The sequence below is a fragment of the Phoenix dactylifera genome, unplaced genomic scaffold, assembly GCF_009389715.1.
Source record: "Phoenix dactylifera cultivar Barhee BC4 unplaced genomic scaffold, palm_55x_up_171113_PBpolish2nd_filt_p 001638F, whole genome shotgun sequence".
Classification (NCBI taxonomy): Eukaryota; Viridiplantae; Streptophyta; class Magnoliopsida; order Arecales; family Arecaceae; genus Phoenix; species Phoenix dactylifera.
The window spans coordinates 23,190-49,552 of NW_024068942.1; the positions used below are offsets into that span (position 1 = coordinate 23,190).

General features: G+C 40.3%; 2 protein-coding genes across 2 annotated transcripts; one reads left to right on the forward strand and one right to left on the reverse strand.

Annotated features, from left to right (window-relative positions):
* Nucleotides 1-319: 319 nt before the first annotated feature.
* On the reverse strand, nt 320-26,232 carry LOC113461004. Its single transcript, XM_039122628.1, has 4 exons — nt 26,208-26,232; nt 19,879-20,127; nt 19,685-19,789; nt 320-436 (listed from the first exon to the last, which is right to left on the reverse strand). Exons 1-4 carry the CDS (start codon nt 26,230-26,232, stop codon nt 393-395), a joined length of 423 nt encoding a protein of 140 aa, XP_038978556.1. The 3' UTR covers nt 320-392.
* On the forward strand, nt 4,470-5,235 carry LOC120108917. The gene has a single exon (XM_039122629.1). It carries the CDS (start codon nt 4,523-4,525, stop codon nt 4,991-4,993), a length of 471 nt encoding a protein of 156 aa, XP_038978557.1. The 5' UTR covers nt 4,470-4,522; the 3' UTR covers nt 4,994-5,235.
* Nucleotides 26,233-26,363: the final 131 nt, after the last annotated feature.

Genomic DNA, 26,363 nt, shown 5'->3' on the forward strand with positions numbered 1-26,363 from the left:
CCGTAACAGAGCTCTTCTGTTTCCACTCCGTTTTAGCGTCAGCGCTCTCGCCTCCGTCAAATAACTCCGCGCGCGAAAGAACTCCGTTCTATACCTAACCACCAACCCTCCTGCTCCAAAGGGCAAGAGGTCGTAGCGTTTGAACCAAAATGGAACGATTAATATTATTATTTATAAGGGAGAAAAAGTGATGAAGATCTTATCAAGATAACTTATTCAGATGCAAATCTCTTACACCTGGATAGGAATCGTGTAAAAAAAAAAAAACATCGTCGCTGTTAAGCGTTATAATGATCTATGGAGGCCACAATATTCGTACTTGCATAATTATCTGATATATTTTTTAAAAAGTGATATAGATAACAGCTATTATTTGAATAACTTTGATGCAATTACAGTATAACAATAATATGACAGCCATGACGCCTGTATAAGCCTGCAACGTAAGCACCACAAGAATTAATGCCGGCGATATTTCTTTCCGTTGTTGGAGATTCTAATAGCTTCAAGAAACAATCTATAATTCTATGTTCATAGGCACACCCTGATTCATCATCTACAATCCAATTCGGTTGCCAAACACACGTCAAACATATGAAATCTTACATGAATTGTTCCAAGACGATTGATATGGACCTTGTGATTGCCATGAACTAGCATTTAGAGCATGCAGTGAAGGAGAAAACATGATTAATGTCATTCTCTATTTGATTAAAAAGTATTTTATTATCAACGAGTTTCTTATTTTCTTTTTATAAATTTTGGCAAGTTTGCTTTTATTAGAGATGGCAAACTCTGAAAGAAATGAGAAAGAAAACAGTACCTAATACTAGTGAGAGTTCCAAGAAACATATATGAATGTGAAATGAAAGGTTATGATTGCTACAAAAGAAAATATTCTCCGAACATAATGGAAAGTACAACAGTTCTACAACAAACTATTCATGAGCCAAAAAGAAGTCCAAAAGCCTTATAATTCAATTTATAACCCCATTACCATACAAGCCATATGGCAATCATAATTTGGCATTTTAGAGCTTATAGCAATGAACTGATGAAACTATACAAATCTTACCTTCAAATAAATTGATCTAATATCAGCTCGTGGATATATCTACAAATGTCATGATTTAAAATTTAATATACTTCAACATGAACGATATTGAATTGCAAAGTTGTCCTCATCAAATGTGGATAATACCTACAAACGTAACGATTTTTTTTGATTACGAGCCATAATATTTCTTCACAATGAGAAAGTGTGATGGTGTCATGTCGACATCTATTGTTGATATTACACCTAAATATATAATGACTTTGCAGCAGCATCGTTTCCGTCGAGAAAAACTAAAATATCCAACATTTTCCAAAAGTTTCACCATCACAAAGTTTATTTCAACACCAACTGCTCTTCAATGTAGCTATATTTTTTTTGAAAAAAGAAAGAATATGTTGCAGGCAGTGCATTTAAATCTCTAAATATCAGTCATCTCCAATGAGTGGACAAGATGTGGAAGAGCCAAGTTGTGAATTTGTCTTCACCAATATGGTAAGCGGAAATTTCGGTGACATTGCAAGAAAGCAACCATGTGACGCCGACACCCATTGTTGGGCCAATGGTTGTGTGGGCCGTGAGTTGGGCCAACATGACCAAGACCCGTTGTCCTATTAACCAATTCCCCAACAGGGTACAAGAAAGTGACCATGAGATGGAGAAATTATATCTTACATTGCGTGTATTGTGCGGCCGTGTATTGTGTTAATCATCATGTCTCCTTCTGGCGGGCCTCATTCATCATATGCCCGTCTCGATGATTGGCCCTCAGAAAGAAAATGAGTTGACTGGCATAGTCCATGGCCATATTGGTGCATGCGGTATAGGGTATAATTTGCCCATGAGATGCCCTGCTATCAACCAAAGAACTTGGTCCTCTCGACCCAGCAGAGGACGGGCACAACGAAGATGGGCATCAATGAGAGAAGGCAAAGGGCAAAGAGGGAAGAGGCAGCAATGAGGGCATGATGACTATAGCTAGTGGTAAGGGTGGAGGATGAGAAAGATAGCGATATATGGATCGAGAGACTTGATGGCATGATTGAGGAGGCCAATAACAAGATTGTCTAGGGAGCTAATAAGACGATAGGCTTGCGATTGATGAGGAGCAACTCAAACTCAAACTTCGATGCAAGGAAGGCGTCGAGGAGCTTGGAGAGGAAGACAGGTGGAGGCAACAATCTCTTGAGGGACTCAACTAGGGGAGGGGAATCTGGGATGCGGAGGTGGTGAGCATGGAGTGCCAAGTTTCTTTTTACTAGAAGTCGCATTGCAGCTCCTTGCCAACCTAGAGTGCCAATTTAGATATTAATTATTGGGCCGCCAGCTAAGCTGGGGACCAATCTAATCGTGAATCAACATAGATAAACATATGTACATTACATGCTTTTCCATTTTGTTTAGCTTCGTGCATGCTGTTTCATAATTAGACTAGTCCACTAGCTTGGTGGTGGACCTGGCCAACCAATAATCACTCCAATCCAGAGTGCCACAAACATGCCATGTCAATGTGTGATTCTTGCCATATAAAATCTGGTTACCACAACTTTACTCATGCTACCACTAGAAGCAAAGCCTACGCTCATAAGACTCCAAGGGCTCGTTTGGTTCGCGAAAAATATTTTTCCTCCTAGGAATATGAATCCTAGAAAGCAGATTTCTAAGAAGAGGATGACTGAAAAAGTATTTTTGGCATGTTTGGTGGACCATGGAAAAGTGACAGATTTTCATAGTGCTTATGTTTGGTTAACCATCCACTTTTTTGAAAAAGTTGTGTAATTCCTATTATACCCTTAATAAAATTAGGTCTTTAATGCCTCTTTATTGCTAAAGGGCCTTTTTGAAAAAAAATAACAATGGAGTGATTTCGGACTCATAGAAAAGACTTTTCCATGAAATGTGGGAATCATATTTTCATAGGAATACAACTTTTTCGTCTCTCTCCTTTGAAAATTCCAACCAAACAAGAGACATCTCATTACTTTTTTGTTGATCATACTTTTCCTCCTCCTTTCTCCGCGAACTAAACGAGTCTTAATTTGTTGGACTTCAGTTCACAAACTATGAGAAATATCTCCAAGCATTTCTTCTGTGCACCACCTTTCGGGGCTTCTCACTTTTGTGACTCCACATAAACTCCACTATGCAAACCCGCCGTGCTTCGGTCTCTATTGCTCCAATGTGCTTGTCCAGCCTTCGTGATCGTGAGAAGGGTATTAAGCACTTATTTAAAACATAAGAAAACATTGCTTTTGTTGTTATTGGTTTTTACAAATTGTTTAAAATATTAGTCATTACATGAAAAGTAATATTCATCAATTACCAATTCCATTGTTCCCTCATTATAAAAAATAGTAACTTTCGAACAATTTGTAATCAATTTAAATTACAAATTTAACGGTTATTAATTTATTAATAAACTATTATAGCACTTATTAATTTAGATTTATAAAAATCAAATTTGGACACTTTTGAACAACTGGTGGTCATTATAATCATTACAATAATTAATAACAATTTAAAATTTTCCTTTATCATAGAATAACAATGTCCCAAAAACTTTGATTACAATACATAGTCATCAAGCCTGAAGCGAACCAACTGGATTCTTAGCTGGTTTGATTTCTAATGGAATAGTACTGTCAATTAAACCGGACAAAAACCACCGACCAACTGATTTTTTAGAAAAAAGTGATTCAAGCAAGCTAAAGCCAGGTGAACTGAGGTCCTCTAAGCTATGGTAGACAAAAAAAGGAAAGAAAGTAAATCTCTCGACCACTACAACTTTTGCTATTTCTTATTAGAATTATTTATTTTATTTTTTCTATCTTTTGGTGAAGTAGTTTTAAATACGCATTCCACAATAAATTATTTAACGAAAATAACTAATTCTTTTGGGGTAGAAAATGAAGTTTGTGTATATAAATGTGTGTGAGTACGCCTGTAAGTATGTATACTCATTTTGTTTTTTCTGATATTTTCAAAAATTTACTATTTATAATATTATAAATATCAATTTTCACTTACCTTGCTACATGATACATAATTTATTTTGTAATTTTCAAAAATTAAGCAAGTCGGTGATTATTTTTTTAGATATGATGCAATTGAAGGATAGCAGAACACTGAAGAAAATAGAAACTTCATCAATTACTATGCATATTTTAGTTTTATTGTTTTTTAAATTTTAAAAGATATTTTAACATAAGCCCCATCTGGCCAAGGCCAATTGACCCGGTGGGCCGGATGAGCGACCGATCCGGAGCCATTTTTGAAATTGATACCCGCTATCGCTCCTAACGTCCGTTAGTTTAACCCTTTTCCTCGGGATCCTATGGACGCTTTTCTATTTATTTGGTTCAATAGAAGGATTTTATGTCGCTGGAAAATCCTGTAAAGCTGATGATGCCTTGACTATCATTTGGCTATATATATGAGCCCCACACCTGGTATGGAACCAGGAGGCTCATGGATTTGAAGCCGGCCCTGGAAACCAACAGGCAGAGACCCACCGCGAGTCCGGTGGCAAGCCATGGCAAGCCGGAGTCGGACGGGTTCTCATGGCTGCAGCCGCTGGCGCTGGCCTTCCTCACCTTCAACTCGGGCGCGGCCTTGTACAGATCGAGGAGCGATCCCTGGGGGGTGGCCTTCGTAGTCACCTCCTACGTTGATCTGCTATCGCTCTTCTGGTGCCTCCGCCGTTTCGAGAGCACCCACGAGGGCTCCCCCGGTAGAGGGATTCTCAAAATGGCCGTTTGGTCGCTTTCAACCCTCCTCACCGCCATGTTCTCGTACCGCGTGGCAGCGATGATGCCACTGCCCGTTGCAGTGGTCGTGTGGGCCATGGCTGGGCTCACGATTGCTGCGGGCTTCTACGCCTTCTTCATTTACAAAGAGAAGACGAACCCCATCGACGTCCCAAACCCTTCGAAGGTCTGAACAAAGTGAGCGTGCAGCCAGCCTTCAGGATCACCATTCTACCACGCAACTTTTTTTCTTTTTTTCTTTTGATCCCACTGTGTTATGAAGGCATCCTGAGACTTGCAGTATTTTAATTTCTTTGGATGTATCCACACTACAAATATATAAATCATCCATTGTAGTAAAACAGCTCGAAACTACTGTTAAAATAAATAAATAAATAATCATCTGTTTCTTTGTAAAGAAACAGATAGCTCTCAGATTTCAGCCCTTTGTTGTGGCTGTTGTGGTTTTTTTGCTCACGTATTTCTCACAGGGGAAAAAAAATATCCAAGAATTGAGGGGCAATATTGCTTGCATAGAGTAAATCAACTAGGGGTCTAAGAGGCTTTGTTGTGGCTCCTGCAAATTTGAGTCCGGCATGGGAAGGCAGCAGTCATAAATTTTGACATCCTCTTCGATGACATCTCACTTCAAAATAATCCATGGACGGTTGCCAAGAATCTCCTTTCAAAATCAAATTCAAATCATAAAGACATGCTTTAAGTATTTCCGTGCTGCTAAAGCATCAGTATAGGGGACGGTAAGCTGATTCAACAATTTCCATTTCCTCATGACAATAATTTTCTATAAACCACATTTGCTGCTTGATTCATCAGCTTACAAGAAGATGGTTCCATCAAAGTTAATCCCCTGGTTCTTCTAAGGAGCTTCAGCTTCCCATAATGAAAACATGCATGCAGTACATAAGAAATCCTGGACCTACCCATTCTTCTTTCCCAGTTTTGACGGCGACTACTGACTTAGGGCACTCCAAGCATCTAAATTTTTCCAAGAATCCGCTGAGAAAGTTCAATACCTTCTAGTTGAAACATGATTTTCACCTCATAAATGCCCTATCAATTCCCAACCGCCCAACCACTAGGTACCTTCCCGTGTCGACAACAGCACCAAGAATCCTATAGCTTGATGCAGAGCACAATGACAAGATCGTTGACGAGGTCAGACAAGGCAGAGAAGCAGAACCAATTGGAGCTCATTACCTGCTGGGCTGATAGCTGATCTCATCCGTTTCATCTTGATCCTCAAACGCTTCTTACAAGATCGTCCCACATTTGCCGAAGCAGCAATTGTTTTATTAGAAATCTTGCAACTTTGCAGCTGTATTACATCCACACATATTACGCGTCCAAACTCTGATTTTTCTTTGATCTTGTGGTGTAGATATACACAATGACGATCGTGAGCTCGACTCAACTATTTTGCATGTTAATGTCGCTATCCCTTTGTATATGATTGAAATCAGAAATGCATCTGCCGTCCAGCCATTTACTGAAGACAGAAGATGGTGAACAGAAATTGATGCTTATTTTATGAACTTTGGAACCCGCCCTAGCTATTCTATTGCTTAGACGGCCAACATTACATATTCGCACAAATTTAGCCTCTATTATATTTTTGATAGACACCTAATACAACTCTCATAGGCTGAAAGACAAAATTGAAAACAGCCGGTGAGGATTAGGCCTCGTACATTAAATCTTTAATAGCCCTGGCACAAGGGCCAGACTGGAACACCTAGCAGCAGCAGCCTAAACCCGTGGACAACTAATTTCCAACACGACCGCCAACGGGTCGCTTGATGGACCTGGAAGTCGGCATGCCCCTTTTACAAGCTTCTCTGAACTTTTGCCTGATGGAATGCATCAAAGTTCTTTATTTGCGCAGTTTACAACTCAGCTCTGTTTTGCTGCAGGAGCAATTACTAATAGCATCTCCTACTAACTGGTGCTAGGATTGAATGACACGTTGTAGACTTACAATTCTCAATTCAAAGATCATTTCTCTTTATTACTAATCCAATAGGTGCTATCTGCTGGTAGATGACTAGGATAGAATGTAGAGAAACATTTGTTGGATAGCTAAATGAGTAAGCTACTCTCTAAGAAAATAGTATCTCCAATATCCGTCCAATTGATAAACCAACTCTGAACTGTATGATATCTTGCTGCTGATTCAACGAACAACTGACCTAGAAAACCAGCATACAGTACAATTGGTTGGGGTATATCAGTTCAACAGATAGGTTTATAAGCTGCTGGTGATTGTATGTCTGCCCTGTGAGAGCCTTAGATCTGTACCATCCTATCCAAACAGATTATAATTGATGATTCATATAGAGAATAATAAAAGGTCCAGCCTAGTTAAAAATTGTGTTCCAGATCCAGTCTGACATAAAAAGGGTCTGTTCATATCGGGCTCATCCCCAAAACTTGGACTCTGTACATCCATTTGAGCTCCAGAAAATCTGATATACAGTCCTCTAAGTCCTTGGGAAATCTTGTCCTTGTGAACCAACTCTCTCCATATATGTCAATGAAGAGGTATCATCCATGGGGGTCCTTTCCACCATCCCAAAATGGCCAAAGCCTTGAACCGAGACTCCTTTAAGTGGAACAAGGTTACCTTTCTATACCATGGTCAGGAGGAACAGTCCTTGGCAATCAACATTTTTGAATTCCCACAAATGTTTGGCATTTTGACAACAGCATCTTAACCGGAGCATGGAATCACTTGAAGGAGGATTCCAGCTGCTCGAGTCCAGTCATGGTAACAGCAGTCTCATGAATGAGCTCCTTTATTTGTTAACAGCAACTCTACCCGTTCCAATCTTCAAGGCAAGAGGCACCCCAATTTTGTGGGGGAATGCCTCCACTCATCCTCATCCTTCCCCATAAAATTCTTGCATTAAGCTTTTCATCTTGCATGAGGAAGATCTTATTTCCCACATATTTTGATCCATCTAGAAACCTTAACCATCTACGAAACCACATCATTTTCATTAAATTAATGTTGCTTCCAGCAAACTTCTTAAATCATTTCCACTGAATGGAAAGTCACAATCTTATTGAGAGAAAGATGCTGATTTGATTGCTGAAGCTGGGTTGGTGGCTATAACCTCATCAAAGATAGAAAAGGTTTGTGAAAGATAGGAATCATATAACAACATTGTTCGCACAAGGGGGAAAGGAGGGAAGGTTACGTCTCCTGAGATAAGTGAACTCAAGATGTACATCAACATCATTGTTGTTGATTATGTACATCAAGATTAAAGCATAGATTCATAAAAGAATTCAATAACCATATGGTGCATCCTTATGTGATATGGCTGGCACAATATGGTACGATATCATGCCATCTGGTTAAGTATGAGGGCTCATACAGACGAAAAGGACCATGTAGATCCATGTGGGTCCGTGTTGACCAGCATATCTTGATGCAATGTAGCACAACACTATACATCTAACAATGTTCAGACTAATGGACACTAGCAACTAAGGGCGCATTTGGTTCATGATTGAGAATCGGAATGGCCATATTTTCGACATTTTTGGTACGTGTCCGGAATTGGAATCGAAATCAGAATCGGAATGAGATTTGAATACTAGGGAGAGTCGGGATTGGATTTTGAGAGATTGTGATGAGGACATCAAAGCTGATCATCCGCCCATCTAGTCCACCATTCTTATTTTGGATCTTATTTGTGTTTTATTTTTGGGCTTGTTTACATTTTTATTGTTGTAGGGCTTTATTTGTGTTATTTTGGGGCTTTATTGAAAATTATTTTGTGCAAGGTTTTATGTTAATTGTTCTTATTTGGGCCCTATATATAGGGGACTCTCATCATGATTAGGTTTCAATGAAGTGAATAAGAATTTCTTTCCCCACGTCACCTCTCTTCTCTCTTTTCCCCCTCCTTCTCTTCCCCCCCTCTTCTTTCCTTCTTCTCCTTCTTCTTTCCCCCTTCCTCTCTTCTTCTTCCCCTTTCTTCCTTCCCCTCTCTCCTATTATCTCTGATCTATCGCCACAACAGCCTTTCCCGTCCTGGTGCTGCATCAACTTGGTATCAGAGCATGTCGGCTTTGCCCCTGTTGCCAAAGTCACGATCCAGTTGTTTTCTCTCTTCTCTCCCTCAGTTCCCATCAACAACCAGAACAAGAGAAAAAAATCTCCATCGCCGGATCCTTCCCACTAGCCTCCAGACTCGCGGTCGCCACCTCCACCACTCACCGCCAGTTGCTCCGCACGCCACCTACGCCTCCTTGTCTGCCATCCTCCGCCACCGCCACCCCGTTCGTGTCCGACCCCGCCGTTGCCATCACCAATCCCTTCAACCACGGCCGCCCTTGCCACCGATCGCTGTCGGTGATTCGCCACCAGAAGCCGCCACCGAACAGAGTCCGTGACAAGCTGCCGCCTGTCGCCGCAGAGCCCCGCCGTAGCCCGTCCCCGCAGCCACCGCCGCGAGGAACGACCCGCCCTCCCAAGTCGTCGAGAGGTTGAAGACGTTCTGCTCAACGGGTAAGAGTCCCCCACCGGTTAGCCCACGATCCGGTAACCCGGATCCAAAAAAAAAGAGCAGTGCACGTGAGTTGCACGTGCGGGCTGTACAGATATCGGAGCGGGTTGCGTCCGAAAATCTAAACCCATAAAGGGTCAAAAAAAATAAAAGAAAAAAAAGGAAAAAAAGTACCTGTTTGTCTCCCTCCCCGTGACTGCCCTACTCCTCCGCCGCCTCTGCCGTGCCGCCGAGCTCCCTCCCCGTCGCGCCGTCTCCGCTTCGCCACCGCCGCCGCCGCCGTGCTTCACCTCCTTCAGCCGTCTCCTTCCCGCAGTCGACCGAAGCCAACCGCCGTCGAGCCCCGACGAGCTCCACCGCCGAGCTGCGCCGCCTCCTCCATCCTCCGCCTGCTCCACCGAGAACCGCCACCTCGGCCTCCCCCACCGTCACCGCTTCCCAGCTGCCGCACCGAGCCACTGCTGCTCGGTTCCTCGCCGCCGCCGAGCTCCACCCCTTCATCCCCTCCCCCACCTTATGACACCGGCCAACCCCAGGCCACCCAGCCGACCAACCCCCCCTCTCCCCCATCTCCTTCCAACGCCTCTCTAAATCCTCTTCTCCCGAACCCCACCCACTTCACACCTCCATTTTCTTTCACGGGCCACCTCTGTCATTAGACTCGAGCCCGTTTTCACCCCACCCCTCCTCGAGGACCCAAACAACCTGTAGGCCCATCAGGCCTTTTGGGCCCGCCAACGCACACCACACCAGCCCCCTCCTTCGTTGGCCCTGTCTCAGGCCCGATCCAGCACATTCTTCAGTCCATTCCAGGAGCCCAAGAGCTCCTTTTGCTGCAAGTCCAGATCCACATCTCCAGCTAGCTCTCTGCACTGCGCCCGTCATCCTCTTTGCGCTCGAGACTCTACAACGGAAGCTTCCGGTTGACTGCATCTACAACAGGTAATAGGTTCTTCCTTCTTTTGGGCTTCCTTATCTAATTGTGTTCTAATTCTCTACATGATGGCCCCATTTTGAAAATTTACTTTACTGTCAAACTTCAAAACCTAGAACATCTACTACCAAACCCATCCTATTCACCATTTAAATCTAGATATTAAATTAGCATACCCTAGCGACAGGGTATTTTTCAACATCTGTCGATCGGGTTGCTTTAGGATTAGAACTACCGTAAAACATACTTGCAACCTAACTTCTTATAGTGATTAATTTTATACTTTAATTCCGAAGTAACCGAAGTACAAATCGGTAACATTTAATTTTAAGTTACTTTTGTGAAAATTTGCTGATTTCCGAATTCATAGTAGGTTGCATTAGTAGGTTGTTTTGCATTACATTTAGTCAGTTAGAGCTCATTAGTAACATTCAAGGTCCGTCGTACCGGTACCGGTGGCGTCCCGGACCGGTACGAAACCGGTCCCGTACCGGTCCGAACCGGTGGCGTTCCGGTCCGAACCGGTCCCGTACCAGTGGCGTATCGGTCCCGTACCGGTTCTTCAACAATAAATTACCGGTATCGGATTTCACGCTGATCCGGTACCGATCCCAGGCCGGACCGTACCGGTATGGCAGACCATGGTAACATTGCATTTCACATTATCAACTAGTGTTGTCATTGCATGCCAACCCGTAGCGGTAAGGAGTACCACTTCATTCAACCTAAAACCCCTTGAGCTACCATGGATTTCGAGGCTCTACAAGATCTCATAAAACGGTTCGCTGCCTTTCAAGCTGACCATGAAGAATTCAAGCGAGAGGTCCGTGCACTAGTGCGACACATTAGGACTCCTGAACCGCCAACCCCAATCGCAGCCTATCCTGAGTTCAGTTTGGCCGCACCACCTGTAGGTCTTTCCCATCTTCCTAGGAACCAACATCCTCCTGATTACCAGCGCAATCTTGACGAACGGCTACTGCGTACCGTAAGAGTAGATGCCCCCACCTTTGCTGGTCAATTAGAGCCAAGCGTGTATCTTGATTGGAGAGCAGCCATGGATAATTATTTTGAGTGGTACGAAATGACTGGCAATATAAAAGTACGATTTGCCAAAATGAAGCTTATTGGGCAAGCTCACTGGTACTGGCATAATGTTGAACATATACGTAGGACCCAAAGGCTTCCTCGTATCACCACATGGGAGGATATGAAGAAAAAGCTGAATGAGAAGTATCTGCCATTCTCTTACCGACAACGCCTTATGGATAGGTGGCAGAAACTAACTCAAGGGACATCAACCGTTGTTGATTACATTGCACGATTTGAGGAGTTTCATATGAGGTGCGGTGTAATCGAAGAGGAGACTGTTACTCTCTCTAGGTTTCGGACAAGACTCCGCGAGAAGATTTAGAAAGAACTAATCCTCCGAAAGATTACAACCCTTGGCCAAGCATACCAGTTGACTCAAGATGTGGATAGTTTCTTACAGGTCCCTGTAGTGAGGCGTACCGACCCTCGACCCATGGCCCCAAGAGCCCGGCCTAATTAAAATTATCTCCCGCAACCCAGACCGCTTTCTAATCCTTCTAACCAGCCCGGCCCTAGCCAAGCACCGACTAGGACATCCCCGATGCCTGTCCAAAACTCTTCAAATGATAAAGGAAAAGACATACTAGATCCCAACCCTCCTTCTAGAAGCCAAACCCAATGTTTCAGATGCCAAAAATTTGGCCATATAGCATCCCAATGTAATATCAAGACCTATCTAATGACTGAACTCGAAGTTGGGACCCAAGAGAATGAATGTGTCGAAGAAGTCTACGAACCAAACATCGAGGATTTTGTAGAAGACTTTGAAGACGAACAAATCGGGTTAGAGTTTATCCAAGCTGAACCCCAAAATGAGCTCACTGATCCGCATAACCAAAATCCTAGGCTTCATGTGGTTAGGTATACTCTAGCTCATACTAAGACCGAACAAGATTGGCGTAGGGCCTTCCTGTTTTACACACTCATTAAGATCAATGGTAAAACATGCAAAATCCTATTTGATAGCAGGAGTTGCATCAACGCCATTGCTTCCAGAGTTATTTTCCGCCTCGGCCTGAAATCTATCCCTCATCCCAACCCATATAAGGTAGCTTGGGTAGATAAGACATCCATTTCGGTGTTGGAAAGATGCTTCGTCTCGATTCAATTTCTATCTTATAAAAACGAAATCTAGTGTGACTGCATTCCGATGGACGTAGGTCAAGTCATTCTAGGGAGACTTTGCCTATACGATATGGACGTCACACTTCATGGATGTTCGAATTCGTGTAGCTTTATGTTCCAGGATCGAAAAATTATACTGAATTCATTGCCTCCTAAAGAGCCCGCCCCTGAAAAGAAGAGTGCCACTCTACGAAAAGATGAATCACTTCACATCTTTACTCCGAAAGAGGTAATGAAAGATATTGAAAGCCAATCACCTATGTTTGCCCTTGTGGCTAGAGCATCAATATGGAGCCGAACCCTAAGCATCCACCGACAGCAGTTTTCTTGTTGGAGGAGTTTCATTCTGTTTTCTCTAAGAAGTTTCATTTTCTTTTCTCTAAGGATCTTTCGGACACACTTCCTCCGATGCATGATATCCAACATGTAATTGATCTCGTTCCTGAAGCATCCTTACCAAATCTTCCCCATCATAGGCTCAACCTAAACGAGCATTTTGAACTGAAACGTCAAGTTGATGAACTCCTTACATGAGGGTATATTCGTGAGAGTCTGAGCCCCTATGTTGTACCCGCACTTCTCACCCCCAAGAAAGATGGTTCTTGGAGGATGTGTGTTGATAGCCGTGCCATCAATAAAATCACGGTTATCGTTTTTCCATTCCTAGGCTGGACGACCTCTTAGATTTTATGTCTGATGCCACGATTTTTTCCAAGATTGATCTGAAGAGCGGGTATTACCAGATTCGGATTCGTCTCGAATATCCATGGCAAGATGTCAGTATGGACTTCGTGTTAGGACTTTCTCGTACCTCTATCAAGCACAATTCCATTTTTGTGATTGTGGACCGTTTTTTCCAATATGGCTCACTTTTTCCTCTGTTCTAAGACTTCTGACGCTTCTAGAATTGCCAAACTTTATTTCAATGAAGTTGTTAGACCTCCTGACCTTCCAAAATTTATTATATCTGAAAGGGATGTTACATTCGTGAGCTACTTTAGAAAAATTCTTTGGCACATGATAGGCACCAAACTAAAATTTTCTTCTGCCTATCATGCTCAAACCGACAGCCAGACTGAAGTTGTCAACCATAGCCTTAGAAACTTGTTAAAATGTCTGCAAGATAAACGTGCTAGGACCTGGGATTTTGTGTTACCGACAGCCGAGTTTGCATATAATAGTTCGGTCAATAGGTTCTTAGGCATAAGTCCCTTCAAAGTGGTGAATGGTTATAAATCTAGGCAGCCCATAGACCTAATTTTCATGTCTCATCAACATAGAGTCTTTAAGTCTGCACAATCATTTGTATCACACCTGCATTCATTGCATCAGAAAATCAGCAAACGTATTCACTCTAATAACTTAAAATATAAATTCCTTGCTGATTTGCACAAATGTTATAAAGAGTTGAATGTAGGAAGATTACGTCATGGTGAGAATTCAACCAGAACGATTTCCTTCGGAAACCATGAGTATGAAATCAAGCAACCAATCCAACTCAACCTTCATATAGCACTTCACAAAAAAAGAAAAAATTGCAAATTCTAATTAGTCAACTCAAGAATCCATTATTCATGCGTGAGTTCTAGAAGAAAATATTTTTAGCCAAGGACTGTTGTGCCGAAACCGGAGCCCGGACCGGTTGCCCGGCCACACGGGTCAATACGGCCTTGTGCTGTTCTGTGCTAGGCCTGTACCGACATAGTTGAGGGGGCGGAGAAGAGGGAGAGTGGGAGAGAGAAAAAGAGAGAGAAGGGAGAGAGAGGGAGGGAGAGAGGAGGGTGGCGGAGGTCGGCCGAGGGTCGACGAGCCGTGTGGAGGGGCGAAGGAAGGGCTCTGCCTCTGGTCCCCTATTTCATTCGAAACGGGGGTCCCAGAGGGGCCCCCCTTTTATTTTCGCTATTTTTAAGTGAAGTCGACAAACTCCTCCTCTTTCTTTCTCTTTCTCTCCCTCCCTCCCTGCTCTCTTTGTTTTTCTCTCTTTCCTTCTCCTCTTCCTCCATCGTCGGTTTCTCATTTTGGTTGCCGGAATCGTTTTGGTCTGCTGCCGGTACGGCTCGGTACCCTCCGAATAAAGCAGTTTGGGACGGTTCCGCCGACTATCTTTTCAGCAGATACATCCTTAGAATGAATAAAAAATAATTCCTTAGGCAACATCAACTACATGACATGCCAACACGGCCTTCAAACTCGGCTTGGTTTCTAGAGCTTATACTTTGTAGTCCCATTAATGTACCATCATGTACGATCTCTCTATCTCTCTCTATCTATCTCTCTCCCCCCTTCCCTCCCACCACTCCCCAACCCCCTTCTCTCTATCTATCTAATTATACACAAAAACAGAAATTGAATGCATGCATTTATATCTGCATTAGCCTCAAATTCCAGGTCAAAATTGACGGTGTCATCTGCAGTCAAAACTTCTAAAAAATCACACAATTGTTAAGCATTCCAATAATCCCTAAAACTTTCACATGCTTGTTGACTGGAATAATAGATGAGCTTGTTTCAATAAGTCTCCTTTCTAACTCAAATTTCTTGCTAACAGCAATGACCTTATCTCAGCACCATTAGTTTCTTAAACAGACAGATATGACTATCAAAGTCTGCAACATTATCAACAGTCGGACTTTTATGGATCTATTTAGTAGCTACCAGCCTTGCTTTCAAGAAAAGAATGAACTTAATGCTAGGACTTCAGTCCATTCTCCATTATTACTCATAATAGTTCTATATGAAAATAAAAAGCTTTGTACTTTGGGGGAGTTGTTTCAACCTTATCAACTAGCTTCCTAATAGTTCACAAGAAAAGAAACACTATGATGCATAACTTTCTCCTCCTAAACCCAAATCCAATAGGATATCTCAAACTTAACTTAAAAGAAGAACATTCCCCAAAAGAATAGAAAGCAGTAAGCATCTTCAGATCTCTTGCCATACGCAAAGGTGACAGCCATCATTGAAATGGCACACAACAAGCCTATTAGAGGTATGAAAATTGATGAAACTGTCACTAAAACATCTCAGAATTTGATCAGCTCAAGCTCTATGAAACAAATCACTTGTGATGTGTTCCTGGAGAAAATTACATATCGTGTATTTTTTTTCTTTCTGATTTCCAAGTAGCAGAGCAAAATGTATCTTAATGAGTATGTTCATTTTGTGAAACCTTAATGAAAAGCATAGAGTTGCATGCATCTATCAAGACCTACTTAGTCCCTTTTATGATTGTTTTCATGTTCCTTTTATGATTCTGTGTAACACCCAATACAAAATCAAGTAATTCCGGTAACTTCTGATTCTTGATAAACCATTTGCAAATTCAGATGAATTTAAATGACTTGCTGCATGTTTTTTTTAGGGTTTTTTGCATGAATACCCTTCTAAAAATTCAAAATTGCGTAAATACCCTCTTAAATTTATATTTATTTCTGTATCCTCATAAAACACTGTTTTTGCACAAATGCCCCTTAATATTACTTTTCTTCTAACACCGTTAATAAAAACTATATTTATTTTAATTAAAAATAAAATAAAATTTTTATGAAGTTTATGTCAGCCATAGAGCATGAGAACTGAGATTCCGAGGATAACGTGTATTCTAGAAAACATATTAAATCCCCAAACACTACCACTAGAGAAGTTTACTAGAAAGAGACCTAGTGATCATGATTTCAAAGAAGGCCCAAGCCTAAGCATGTATCTTAAAATGGTCTTTTGTGGAAAGAGACATGGATATAGTGGCCCAGTGGCCACATGAATTCTTCCAACTTCATGAAGACCATAAATCTCTCCATTTGGACATTACCATATCCTCATACTTGAAGAAATTATGAAGTAGCATTTCCATGATTTAGGTTGTTGAAGAATTATGAAGTAGCATTAACCATGATTGTCGACACTCTACACACTCCCTTATTATATGCACTGCTTACATATGGATAACTGAATTGGGTAATTTAATCAGTTAATCTACTAAAACCATATATTAAAACAAGAGCAAAATGTATCTTAATGAGCATGTTCATTTTGTGAAACCTTAATGAAAAGCATAGAGTTGCATACACCTATCAAGACCTATTATTTATTGTCTAAGAATATTGATTTGATCATTCAACATTATGACCTATTATTTATTGCCTCTTGGACCTAAAGCATATCAAGTTAACATCTTCAACAAGAGAAAGTAGGGGGGACTCTAAATACTGCTAGCATAGGTAATAATCAGAACTTAATTCTATCTCATTGTAAATGTCAACTCAATCTTCAAAATTTCACTACTTGATCTTCCTCCTAGATTGAAGATACGCCCGACCAAACTCTTCTTTGAAAAGAAAATTTTTACTATGACTAATCTGTTTTGAGCCCCAAACGTTGTTATAGAGACATAGACCTACATCAATTGTATGCAACAAACCCCTTGAGGTGGTCTCACCCTCATAGTACTCGTCAACAGCTAAGTTTAGCGCCTGACACACTAAAAATGGACACGGCATAGAAAGTTATGGCCTCTGAAAGTTATGACCGAGTGTTGGATGCAGCTGATCTTACTCCAAAGTCCCGTCCAAACCTACCTAGCATGGCTAGAGTGGTCTACAATAGGACCACCAACACCAACACTAGCCAACCCAGACTGCATAGCAAGCCATAAACCACAGAGTATGAAATCAAGCAACCAATCCACCTCAACCTTCATATAGCACTTCACAAAAAAAAAGGGACTCGAATACAAGTTCTAATTGGTCAACTCAGGAACCAATTATTCATACACGAGTTCTAGAAGAAAATATTTTCAGCATATACATCCTCAAAATGAATTTAAAGGTCATTCCTTAAGCTACATGAACCATAAGACTTATGCCTACATGGCCTTCAAATGCAGTTGCGTTTCTCAAGCTCAGACTTTGCAGACCCATTAATGTACCATCATGTACAATCTCTCTCTCTCTCTCTCTCTCTCTCTCTCTCTCTCTCTCTCTATATATATATATATATATATATATATATATATATATATATATATATCCAAACTTCCCTCCCTCCATTCCCCAACCCCCCTTCTCTCTATCTCTCTAATTATACACAAAATCAGAAATCCACTGCATGCGTGCATTTATATATACATTAGCCTCAAATTCCAGGTCAAAATTGACAGTGTCATCTGCAGTCGAAACTTCTAAAAATCACGTGACTGTTAAGCATTCCAATAATCCCCAAGCCTTTCACATGCTTGTTGACTAGGCTAATAGATGAGCTTGTTTCAATAAGTCTTCTTTAACACAAATTACTTGCTAACAGCAGTGACCTTATCAACATTATTAGTCTCTTAAACAGACAGCTATGAATATCGAAGTCTGCAACATTATCAACAGTTGGACTTTTATGGACCCATTTAGTAGCTACAAACCTTGCTTTCGGGAAAAATACGAATTAAATGCTAGGACTTTAGTTCATTCTCCACTAGTACTCATAATAGTTCTATGTGAAAGAAAGCTATGTACTTTGGGGGAGTTGTTTCACAAGAAGAGAGACACTAAATCCAATAAATCCAATAGGGGCTCTCAAACTTACCTTAACGAGAGAATATTCCCCAAAAGAATAGAAAGCAGCAAGCCTCCTAAGATTTCTTGCTATACTCGAAGGTGAAAGCCATCATCAAAGAGGCACAACAAGCATATGTAGACATATGAAAATTTATGCAGATGGAGACTTCTTTGTACATGACCAATGATGCCAGCAAAATCCCTTGACCATTTGTTCATCAACAACCTTTTTCCACACATCAGTAGGTCTTCTATCACAAAATACCTAAGAACATGCCCTCAGTCACTCATTCTCGATGGCATGTTTCCTTAAAAAATTCAACCGGTTTTCATGGAGAAAGTCTTCTCCATAGGCAGATGCAGCACAATGAGCCTAATACCATAGGCATAATCCTCTTCCCACTAATCAGGAGGAAATGCAGAAGCAGAGCTTAATTCCTTGAATTACTCTTGAAAGGATGTTTACAAGAGACTTTGTCTAATTACACATCCTGAGTGTATTGCTGGATTATGATGATAAAGAGCAGCAATCTTATTAGCGATGGAATGGTTTGCTCATTCCATTCAATATAGATCGACAATTTTGAATGGAAAATCATTTTGATCACAAATAAAAGAAAATCTATAAATAAATTGCTCTCTATTTTAAAGCAAAAAGGTGGTAGATAAAACTTGTTAATGCAAATAAACAAAAGTAACAGAGGATAAAATAAGAGCAGGGATGAAACGAAACATCTCGTCTCTATCTTGCTTTAATTGATATAGCAGGGGACAGTTTCTTTGCTGCCTTTCCTGTGACTAAGTGAAGATAATGGAACAGGAACACTGACATGTAAAACATCATGTGTTTCACAACCAAACAATGTCATTCAATTTTTGCACATCCATGAAAGAAAAGGATTCAGTGCATGGTAAAATCTAAATAGCTATGGGTGAGAGCTGACACTAAATAACATTATATAAGCAAAAACACATCAACTCCTTTAATGGATAACATGTCCAATCTATCTCGGAACAAATTGAAGACCTTCTTCAAAAAACTAAGAATTACTCACAGTACCAACAAGAAAACTAAGAATTACTCACTGCACAAAGAGAATCTTCATCCTAGGACTGCGATACTGTTAAAACCCACTTACTTCAAAACTAATTTTAACTTTTTTAAAAATGTATCAAATTTTTATTCTTTATTTTTATATCCCGTTAGACATTTTTAACGCTAGTATAATTTCCAGATCCGCCAGGGAGTTGGAAAGGGAGAGTATCAGAAGGGGAAAAAAAAAATCGCAACCAGAAAGTTCTTTTTTCTACTTTTCTAAATCCTATCAACAATCTGTTTCTTGGGACAACGGGGACACCGTCTCGTTCGAGGGGGTGAGATTTACAACTGCCAGGAGCCTGGGAACGTACCTAATGCAAAATCATCCCAAACCATTTCTTTGTTCCTTCCATCTAATAGCTTAATTTAATTTAATTTTCTGTTTAGTTTTTGTAACATCGCGATCAATAATCAATATAGATAACAGAAAACGCCAAAACAATCTCCATACTGAAAAATCGACGATCTGAAAATTAGTGATTTGACAGAATCATCAAGACAGAAACAAAACCCAAGCGCAAATTAACATCTTAGAGGACGAGTTCTTGTTGCCTACCTGTTTCGACGCCATCGAAGCCCTCAAGATCTTGCAATCGCCTCTGCGGAGCCACCCTATCATCCATCCAAGCACCACGGGAACAAAAGCACAAGAATTTTATCCCTGTCAAGGATTTGGTACATTGCTTGAACTCAATTAGAAAGGAAAAAGCAAAAAAGAATCGAAAACCTAAGAAAGAAGACGAAGAGCACCGATCTCAAGGAAGGTATAAATCACTACGAATCTTATATCTATCCGGATCTCTGCATCCTGATCAGCGTCGGAGGAACGGGTGGCTGCCGCAAGAGAGATCGAGATCCTTGATAGGTCGCCGCCGGCCGCCCGTCGAATTCTCGCGGATCGGGGAAGAACCAAAACCCTAAATTGGATTTGGGTGGAGCAGAAGAAAGAAAGCCAGCTGAAGAGCTTTTCGGTCCGCTCCCGAAGAGCTTTTCGGTCCGCTCCCGAGGAAGCGAGGAGGGTTTTAGAGGAGAGAGCCGTGGCTCGTAGTAACGGTCCGTGGGGCCCGCAATATGGGACGCAAAAATTCAACGGTGATGATTAAGTCTGACGGAACTGGACGGCTTGAATCAGGAAGATTCCGGGTACAAAATATTTCGCTCCACCGCCCTCTTTGGTTACGTCCGAGATTGGGCTTGTCGTTTTTTTTTTTTATTTTTTTTAAAGAAAAGAACAAGAGCAAACGGATGTGATAGGACAGCGCTGCTGGGAAAGAGGAAACAAGTGTCTTAGTGATGCTGCACACGTGCAATGGCCGGCCGCAATTTTTTTTACGGCTGATAATCCAACTTTAGGAGGGGTGCGGCCAACAAAATTGTAAGTAAAAAAATAGCCGCTCCCTAATATGTTCAGAGAATCTCTCCAAAATACTAGACGGCATAGATAGTAACTCAGTCTATAGCCCTTGTTCGTTTTATTTGGAAGGCGCTGCACTCCTCCGCTAATGAATGGATGTCGCAAAGAAGGGGAGACTCTTCTCTCATCCGCCCCTCCCCGCATATCCAGTCGACCGCCATGGCCACATCTTCCTCGAGAAGGATCCGCTTCGCCCTCAGCACTGTAGCCGGCCGCGTTTTTATCGCATGCTTGTTGTACTTCGGGTTTCGGATAAGTCACCTTGCGCAATAAGGTGAGATAATGGCTTTCTTCAATTCATATCCCACTTATTAATCAGGTTGAGAAAAATATAGATTAATGTGCTCAATTATCATATTTTCAAAATAATGTGGATTAATATCCAATTCACCAACTTAAATATCGTAATTTTAGAGTGCTAGACTTAATTGTAGATTCATCTATCTTATGGAGAAAACAGAAAACTAAGGCTAAAAATAGACTGCTATAATTGGATGCCGATAAGAGAGTAGAAGAGGATAAAATTAATGAGGAAAAAAATGCGTGTTTCTTAATAACTCAATTGTGAGTTGGTTTTCTTTTTTAACTATTAGTTGCCTGGCTTTGTTATTTACTTGAAGCAACCTTGGCAAAAGATCGACCTACTGCTTTATAATCACGATGTCCAAAAGTTTAGAATTAGGTTTTAAAGATTTGTCCCAACTGTGGTATATAAACTCTATGAATTGAACCCAAGTATGGCGTACTCATGATTGGATTGGTTACAACTGACTCAAAGCTGACCTAATTACGAAAAATATTATTCATCCAACTCCATTTATTTCAAATAGATTTGGATAAGTTGGCATGTCCCAATAAGAACTTACCGTCATTAAGATAAAAGGTTTTATAGAAGATATGGCGTAGCATCTTTCTTTTTATATATCAATATAAAATAGTTGATTTGCATTTCTTTGTCGATATGTTTTCTTTCATTTTGTTGATACTAAAATTGAATGCGCTATACAATGCTTGTCATTTCTCAGCCGAATATTTTTTTATTACTTATACAATTAAAACATATATTTATAGTTTTGAAACATAAACTTCTTTTCTCGGCCTATTTAAATTAAGATCTAAAGTAGACTGCGTATATTTGAATAGCATATATCAGATAGATGTTGAAATTCTCATATTACAGATGGTTCCACCTCTAAATGCCATTTTTCTCATCATGTTTATCCTGTAAATCCTTCTCATCATGTTAGAACTGAAGTGAAAAAAAAAACCCAGTATCGCTTGCTGGACTCCAAAACTTCTACATTACATTTGACCAAAAAAAAAAAAAAAAAACTTCTACATTACATGCAGAGAGACAAGTAGGGTTTGGAAAAGATACTAAAATATTATTTTAAGTGGATCCAACTGGTGTCATATTGCTTAAAAAAAAATACATATCTTATCAGCAATCCAAAGGTACCTGTTAATGCATGCAGCGGTATGTGACGTTATTCTGTGATTAGAGAATCTTTTCTTGACGTCCCTCTCCCTTGTCCCTTCTACTGGCATCTTTCTCAACTAAGGGCCCAATGTGTCAAGCCCAGACAAGTAGAATATTCATTAAATAAGCAGTTCCTGCAAGTACACTAAAACATGAAGCAATCTATGTTCTCGACTTACTTTATGTGTACATCAGAGAGAGAGAAGAGACGGATGAGAGAGAGAGAGAGAGAGGCTAGTGGCTGTAAGATTATCAATCTAATTTTATATGACTTGATAATCATTAGACTTTTTATTTGTCTCAAAGATGATAGATTAAATCTTTTATTTAAAAATAGGTTGTCTTAAAGAGAGGAAAGTCACCCACTGGTTTAAGCGCCTAATGTGAAACTTAAGTTGTTAGATGAGAGTAGATTATTTATATATTTTATATTTTCTTACACTCCCCCTCCCATGTGGGCCGGACTTTTCTTTAATGGGCGAGCCCAACATGTGAAATTTTTTATAATGGGATTAAAGAGTGCGGAGACAGAGTTCGAACTCAGGACCTCTGCTCTGATACCATGTTGAAATCACCACTTGTCCTAAAAGCTTAAGTTTTTAGGATAAGTGGTGATTTCTACAGTATGAGTTCCAGGGCCAAACCTCGCATGTTATGTAGAGGCCAAACCCATTCCAATAAACTATTTGGTGATCAAGCCCAATCGATGTCGCATTCTTTCGCAACATAAACCATTGGATTGCATTTTGCACAAATCTCAAAGCAGTCCAAGTTCTTCCTACAACCTACCTGCACAGCTCTCAAAACAGCCAATATGCGATCTAATGGTTGATGCTTCGAATCATTCTATCGCATGAAAGAAACAATCTAAACCCTATGTTTAAGTGATAAGTATAGAAGAATGTTGATTTCAGCTCTTATCTATGCCTACTTCTCTGCTTGGCACCTGAATTTGCACCGTAGGGAGTTTGTAGCCCGCCCAACCTGATAGACATGCCTAAAATTGTCTGTCTCGCTTCTGTTCTAGAATAGTGCTCTTTTTAAGAGTAGACGTGGAGAGGAGAAACTTGCAAGTAGAAATAATCAAAAAATTATAAAATTTAATCACATTTTTGTTGAAAAAAAGATGTTTTTTAATAAAATAAGAGTCGGAGAATGGCTTGGCTCTAGAAAGTTTTCTTGGGAAAAAAAAGGGGTTCCCAATGCTTCTCCACACCCAACGAGATGCACCAACCTCGGGATGCTTTACTCCTACCCCCTCCCTCCGGGCGCTATCTTATAAGCAGACGCAACTAGAAGATATTATTGTTTTTATCTAAGTTAGAAGCTTTTATATAGCTTAAACCCTTTTCTTTTCTCAGGTATTAAAAATAATCTTTCTAAAATGTGAACGAGAGAACCAGATTGACCCTTGCAATCCACTTTCATATATATACTTTGGCGCATCTCTGAACAAGCAAATCTCAATGCTTCTGTCGGATGCGCTAATAGCAACGGCTTGAGCGCCTTTTGGTCAAGACGGTGATTCCTGTTTTTCAGCCTCTGTTTGCTATAAAAGGTCGAAACTATAACAAATGAGAAGCTATATGGCTTAGCTCCATCATAATTATTCTGATATAACTAGCTCCAAAAATAAATGAAAAAAAATATCCCATTTCATCTTATAGAATGGAGAGAAGAGCTTGCCTTTTATGCCGAGGAAAGTTTCCTGTTGCATCAGATAAGGTCCCTCGTATTCATACAAAATCTGAAAGGCTTATTAGGATCCTGTTTGGCCTTGATGTTATCTGTGTTTTTGTTTCTTTACATGTTGTTGATATGCCAAAAGGTAGCGTTTTCAAAAATTTCTTGTTACTTTCCATATTCAATTTTACTCTTTTTTTTCAAAAGTACTACATCTTGATTTCGAAAGCTCTAAGAACTTTTATAAATAATTAGAAAAAATTAAAAAGGCTTCATTATACATGTTGCCGCTCTATTTTATTCTTTTCTTTCGAGAATAAAAATAATATCAAGGGGACTCTGATTTAAAGGATTTGAATCTTCAATTTTATGATTAAGAGCCGCAAACTCTAGTTGAACCACTAATTGGTTTAAACACAAGCACCATGTACTTCAACTTCTAAAGTTATGCCATGGGTTTGAGATTGATATATCTTTCTCTAGCCATTAAAACTAGCCAACAAGCACAAGTGAATATGGGATGAAGAATACCATGTAAGAATGAAAAAAATGGATATATAGGAGGAGAAACATAGGTGGATGAACCTCTTTGGAATTCTTAATGCTACATATCATTAGATGAGATGTGTAATCCAGGAAACAATATATTGCTATAATTCGAATGAATAATGCTAATTGGTTATTTAATTGCACTAGTCTTGTGCTAGTAAATAAATTTGATGAAGGGATGGAAGGCTATTAATCACAAGGAGGTTGTGGATTATAATGGTTATTCTGGTTGCTCATGAACCTAATCTTGAGTGAAACTTGACTATGTCCAACATCAACAATGGGGTTGCAGAAAAAAAGCAAAAATTGCTTATCTTTTTGCATATTTGAGATTTTATCAGCCCTCAATAATAATGAACTAGTTTGGAAAAATTTTGGATGCATTTTTCCGGTCGGTATACTCTATATGGTAACTATATATTGTAAGTTCAACAAACATATATGTATTCCATATTAAACATCCTCATTAGAAATATACATATACACACGCGCATGCACACACACATATATTACACGCATATAAATATTTCAAAAAAAAATTAGAGCTAAGTATCTCCTAAACAAAAAGTGAAATGAGCTTTTTGTGCAAAGCCCCAAATATAAAAGGGGACATAATGATGCACATTTTCGATGGAATAACTACGGGGAAAAAATGGTTCCAATTGGATGTTGGATGCTAAAGCATGACAGTGATTAGAAAGACAAAGAACGCTTGAAAGGCATCATAAATTGTATTGAAATTCTAAATCTAGATATATTTTTTTAAGGATTTTTTACATGGATATCCTTCTAAATATAGAATTTTGCATGAATACCCTTCCAAAATTGATATTTGCATGTATACCTTCGTAAAACTCTGTTATTGTATAAATATCCTTAATATAACGGTTGTTCTAATGATGTTAAAAAAATCATATTTATATTAATTAAAATTAAAATTTGAAATGGCGTTATTAGCCTCACCTTTCTCCCACCCCCCCCCCCCCCCCCCCCCCGACGCCTGGCTTCCCCCCCGCCCCGACCCTGCACTACCGCGGCGCCCGGCTTCCCACACCCACCCACCGCCTCCCGGACGGCGCCCAGCTTCCGCCCGCACCCCCCCCCCCCCCCCCCCCCCCCCGGCGTATTGGGATCGCGATGGCGAGAGCCATGGGGAGCGAGATCAATATCCCGCAGGCCATGGGGAGCGAGGTCGGCCCGAGAACGCGATGCAGCTCGCTCGCGATCTCCTTCCTCCTTTCTCCCTGCTCTCCTTCCTCATTGGCTGGCATTTCCCATCCCTTTAGAGAATAATAAGGCCATGGGAGCAAGCTAACAAGCTCCTAAGAAACCCATATCTCCTTCCTGTCTGCCTTGAAAACCCACCATAAATTCACTTTAAAACGACCAATAGTACCACCGCCCACGCACAAAAAAAAGAAGCGACTCTCTTGCTTGTTATCACAAAGCAAACTCATTTCTCTGAGATTTTGCTGGATTTTAGGTGGCTTTGTGCAGCCTTTATCCTGATTTTGTTTCTCTTTTTCTGTTTCCATTGCCACCAACTCGATCAGTGCTGTTAAAGCCACCTACTTAGCATCATTTATGGTCCTTAGACAAGCCACCTTCTTTCCAACTCAAACCAGCTGTGGGGATGGACGAGTAAGGGTAATAATATCATTTTAAATTTTTATTTTTATTTTAATTAATATAAATATGTTTTTTTAACACCGTTAGAACAACCGTTATATTAGGAATATTTATACAATAACAGAGTTTTACGAGGGTATACAGATAAATATCAATTTTGAAAGAGTATTCACGCAAAATTCGATATTTAGAAGGGTATCCATGCAAAAAATCCTTTTTTTAATTATACAAAGCCTTATTACAACAAGAAAGTCCATTCAAACTCTAATTAGAGTCGGACTAATATTTTCTTATTTGGGGCACGAGGAGGGCTCCATTGATTACTGGTTACCGCGTGGAGGACGACCATCCTTGCGTTTTTTTTTTCCTACTTTCCTCACAAGTTCAGTCGATCCAAAATTCTTATACAACTAAGAGCCTTGAACTTTGTCTTCTAGCACGTACATAAGTAGAGAGAGAGAGAGAGATTTGGCTGAGGAG

Coding starts and splice junctions, on each gene's coding strand:
- LOC120108917 (XM_039122629.1), top strand. CDS start 4,523: ATGGATTTGAAGCCGGCCCTGGAAACCAACAGGCAGAGACCCACCGCG.
- LOC113461004 (XM_039122628.1), bottom strand. CDS start 26,232: ATGGTCGTCCTCCACGCGGTAACCA. Junction 20,128..26,207: donor CGTCCTCCACGCGGTAACCA/GTAATCAATGGA, acceptor CTTCCTCGGGAG/CGGACCGAAAAGCTCTTCGG. Junction 437..19,684: donor CTTCGATGGCGTCGAAACAG/GTAGGCAACAAG, acceptor CTTACGTTGCAG/GCTTATACAGGCGTCATGGC.